We start from the raw sequence: 4,705 nt of genomic DNA, 5'->3' as shown, positions 1-4,705 counted from the left end.
AAACATTTTTACTCTCTTCGTTTTGTTTAGTCCGCACAGTACTTTTGACTAATTTATTTTATAAAGTTTGACTAAGTTTATAGAAAATAATATGAAAATTACAATAAAATATCTATATAATGTGAAAATACATTCAATAATGAATCTAGTGAAATTGATTTGGTATTTTATATGTTAATATTTTTCTCCATAAATTTGGTCAAAATTTATAAAGTTTAATTTCAGAGAAAAGCTAATACGAGGAAGCTGAAGAGCCGAAATCGCCGCCTCAATACACGGCGGCCCCACCTCTACGCACCCATCCATGACCATCCATCCCCGAAGTCTGCGAACCCACGTCGCCACTCGCCACCCCGCCTCTGTCGCTCGCTCGCTCGGACTGTTTCTCTCTCCTTTTCGGCGCCCGAAAACCAAAGAGACGCAGCGCGCGCACGCCGACCGAACGTCGGCCAGCCGAGCCGTCCCGTACGTATGGAGTCCCCCCTGGGCACGGCATCCGTCCCGCACCGCGACGTGCCGCGCCGGCCAACCGTGCCTTCCGATTTTAATTCGGCTCCACCCCCGACGGCCGGTCAGTCAAACCCGCGCCCCCACCCATCCAACGGCGGCCGTTCCCCACTGCCTCCGCCCGCTCCCCTCCCATCCACGTGCCCACCGCGTCCGCCTCCCTCACGGTCACGGCCCACGGGCCGCCGCTCCCCACCTCGCCGCCCGTCCACTCCCCTCTTTTATTCCCCTCCCCCCTCGTCGCCAGCCGCCCCCGACTCGCATCCATCCGTCTCCAGCCACCGAGAGGGGAAATTAGTCCAGACTTTTAGGGTTTCCTGAGAGAGAGATCTGGGAGGGCGCCATGGACGGGAAGCTGCCGCCGCCCAACCCCAACCTCCCGTACCGGGAGGACTGCTGGAGCGAGGGCGAGACGGCCGCCCTCGTCGACGCCTGGGGGTCGCGGTACATCGACCTCAACCGCGGCAGCCTCCGCCAGCCGCAGTGGCGCGAGGTCGCCGACGCCGTCAACACCCGCCCGGGGGCCTCCGCGCGCCGCCGGCCCCCGCGCACCGACATCCAGTGCAAGAACCGGGTCGATACCCTCAAGAAGAAGTACAAGGCCGAGCGGGCGCGGGGCGGGCCCTCCCCCTGGCCCTTCTACCGCCAGCTCGACGTCCTCGTCGGCCCGACCCTCTCGGCCGCCGCCGCCAAGAAGCCCTCCCCGCCCCGCGCGCTTCCCATGCTGCGGAGGCGCATGTCGCCCTCTCGCTCCCCGTCGCCGCCCTCGCCGGCGCCGCCGATGGCGCTCCCCCTGCCCAACTACCGCCGCGGGTCCAACCTCCCGGCCGCTGACCTCTTCCATAAGGCCGCCGCAGCTGCGGCCGCTGCGGATTCTGACTCGGACGATGGCTACAATAACAACAACAACTATGACGACGACGAGGGCTCGCAGCAATCGGCCTCGCGCTCAGTGTCGTCTCACTCTGGTGGTAACGGTCCTCCTGTTCTTGGCAGTGGTGGGGGCGGCGGTGGCGGCAACAAAAGGAAGAGGGGCGGGGCTGGAGGTTTTGGGGAGCTAGCGATGGCAATGGAGACATTCGCTGAGATGTATGAGCGCATGGAGGCTGCCAAGCAGAGGCATGCAGAGGAGATGGAGAAGCAGCGGATCAAGTTCCTCAAGGATCTGGAGCTCAAGCGGATGCAGGCTTTCGTGGACATGCAGCTTCAACTTTCGAGGGTAAAGCAAGCCAAGAACGGTACCTCGGAGATGCTCATGTCTCTTGCTGCACTGCCGTTCCTCAGCAACCCTGCTTACCTCTGATATAAGAGTTTAGGTAAGGAATTTGGCCTCTTAAAGTCAGATTTTAGGTTACTGTAATAGACTTAGGGGATTGATGATGTGTCTTTGTATGCTATATTGCCTTATGTGGAACCAATGCAGATGTTCTGATATGCTTAGGTGTTCACCCATGTTGAACATATGTAACCAGAGATCTAGGCTACCTTTTATTTGTGCAAAGCAATGCTCAAGTAATTGTATGTTTGGCGATTTTGCATTATGAGAGACCAAGGCCTGACTTATGATAGCGACTAGCGATCTAGGAGATATTAGTCAGTTGATGATACACCCCCTGGAAATCCTAGATAATGAATGTTTTGCGTGTAGTCTCCCAGTGTGTTGCTGCATCTGCGTCGTCTGGTCGGCTCGCCGCCACGCACACGCGATTGCTCTGCGTATAGGCGAATTGTTTAATTTGTTGATGATGCATCTCATCTTCTGTTCGGTCAAATTCTTAGTTATCAGGTCCTCTTTGATCTGATCTGATAAATTCTAATGGTCGACTCTTGTGTATGCCAGTTTAGAATTTGTGGTTATATGCTTATATTAGATACATTGGTTTCTGATTCATAGTTTTCTGTTGTGAGTAGGAAATGCTGAAAATCTTTTCTCTAGTGTTATGCTGATTTGATGTTAAGTTTTTGTTTTGTTTTATATTGGAAGCATTTGAAGATCTTCTTTTGTACTGGGGTTTCATGCTTAGATTAGTTAAGCTGGTGATGAATGAGTATTGTTGCTTGGTAGATTATGGAGTGGGCTGTGAGATAGTTTCCCATTAGATCCTGGTCGCCGCCTTCCTTCTTCTTTCGCCAATAGGCTGAAGTACAATTGCCAATATTTCCTAAATTCTGAGAGGAATTTGTTTCAAATATGTTAAAATTTGGTCTCTAATTATCACATATTCTTGTTTGTCAGCTTTGATCATGTGGTGCACATATTGATCATCTATTCTTGTGATACTGGCCTTTATTAGGTGTTGATACTATGATGTTATTTGTTTATTAACTGTTACAGTCCGTTAGGGATGTGTTACCAACTTGTCGTACCCCCATCATGAGAGCCATTGACTTGACAATCAGTGTCCAGGCCTCAGAGTCCAGACTTTGAGGTTTGAGCATCAGTTGTCTTGGTAAAGCTGACTTGTATGTAAAAACGGACGTTATGGATTTATGGTTATTGAATTCTACTCCCTCCGTTCCTAAATATAAGCCTTTTTAGAGATTCCAATACAAACTGCATACGCAGCAAAATGAGTGAATCTACACTCTAAAATATGTCTATATACATTCATATGTAGTCCGTATTGAAATCTCTATAAAGTCTTGTATTTAGAAACAGAGGGAGTACATAAGAATAGCGGGAAGTTCTTGTGTCAGTTGTTCCGGTGATGATAGAATTATATGACCAGTTGGTTTTTGGTTTTGTGAAGCTCTCTTGAACCACATCACATATAAGTTGGAAAATACATGAGGGCTTATGGTGTTTGCATGTTAAGCAGTTGTGAAAAACTCACCAGAAAAGTGAATCGTGTATAGGTTTATCCCCAAATTTGCTGTTGATTGTGCTTCTTTCTCGTTACATTTCCTTGTGTTACTAGCATTCTTATGTACCTATATATTTGTTTCTGTTTTCCAGATTACTTGGAGTCAAGCATGGTATGGTGCTGCTCTTTGATGAAGATCAATCTAGGTTCATTGGTAGTTTGGTGTATAGGCTCTGGAGTCCGGATGTGTAAAACAGATGCTTCTGCTCCAGCCAAGAGCTTTGGTGTCGCCTGCGTTTTCTGGACTATAGCCGTTGGCGTTTTGTCTCTTTTCTTCTGCTGGGATGTTAACAGACAATTTCGTTGTTTAGTTTTTGTTTCAGTTAACATGATTTACAAGGTCTGTAACAGAAAATACTGAATATGAATCAACTCAAGCCAGCTGCTTTGAAATGTACATTCGAGCTGGTTGGGGCTTTCTCAGTTTGCAAGGCGCTGACTGGAAAACGGAACGGTGGCATATGAATGAAACTCTCAGATTGAGGTATCCAATTTTGGATTTGGCTCACAGTTTTGGATGGGTCATGACCCTTGTGGGTCCTTTCGATCAGCATAGCACGCCTATGGTTTCGAGATGGTAAGAGATGTTGTGCATGGAGGTGGCTTAAGGACGACTGTAGGGAGAGACATCTGTCTCGGCCGGGTGCTCAGCGGCTGCGAGGAGGCGGCTTAAGGGGCGTCCGGCGGTTGCGGCCTCAGTGGCTGGGAGCGACGTCTTTCCCTGTTGGGGTTTGATGGTTGCATCCTCGCGGGCTCGGAGTGGCGTCTTTTCTTCGCTGCCTTCCTCTTGCATTTGATTGCATGTCTGTTATGCTGGTAAATTAGAATGGCTTGTTGTTCACATGCTTGACGAGTTTTTTGATTCTATTCTGATGCTGTGGGGTAATGTCTGCGTGTTATTTTCTTGCCGCTGCTAGATGAACAATGTTGTTGTGGACGTCTTAAGGGAAAATATAGGGAAAATACGGTTGGTTGTGTGTTTCTCTCCAGTTTTCCTCTGTTTGGATTTGTTGGGTTTTCAGGTTTACACTTAGCCTGAGATTATTAGGTCGGCGGTTTTGTCTAAAGAAATTGTATTTGTATGTTATGTGAAAGGTGGCTAGCTGTCTTGTTTTTGTCTTTGGGTTGTTAGTTTTCTCTGTTGTGTTTCCCCTTTTTGTGGTCTAATTTCTCCCTTTTTTGGGTGCGCTATCTTGGTACGTTGAGAGGTGTCTTTCTGAAAAGGGGATTTTGATAATTTGCCACAGCTTTCTTCGCACTTTGATGATTTGCCACTGTTTTGATTGACACTGAATTTTTGCCACACCTTTGGCAAAACTTTGATGATTTGCCCC

General features: G+C 48.6%; 1 protein-coding gene across 1 annotated transcript; it reads left to right on the top strand.

Annotated features, from left to right (window-relative positions):
* The first annotated feature begins 431 nt into the window (after nt 1-431).
* Nucleotides 432-3,863, top strand: LOC125544586 (uncharacterized). The gene is made up of 2 exons (XM_048708320.2): nt 432-1,823; nt 3,464-3,863. The coding sequence occupies exon 1, from the start codon at nt 851-853 to the stop codon at nt 1,808-1,810; it is 960 nt and encodes a 319-aa protein (XP_048564277.1). The 5' UTR covers nt 432-850; the 3' UTR covers nt 1,811-1,823; nt 3,464-3,863.
* Nucleotides 3,864-4,705: the final 842 nt, after the last annotated feature.

This window comes from Triticum urartu, chromosome 3A, assembly GCF_056163025.1.
Source record: "Triticum urartu cultivar PI428250 chromosome 3A, HENAU_Tu73, whole genome shotgun sequence".
Taxonomy (NCBI): Eukaryota; Viridiplantae; Streptophyta; class Magnoliopsida; order Poales; family Poaceae; genus Triticum; species Triticum urartu.
This window is presented reverse-complemented; position numbering and strand designations above follow the sequence as displayed.

What these genes read in the sequence shown, in the direction of transcription:
- LOC125544586 (XM_048708320.2), top strand. Translation starts at nt 851, where the DNA reads ATGGACGGGAAGCTGCCGCCGCCCAACCCCAACCTCCCGTACCGGGAG.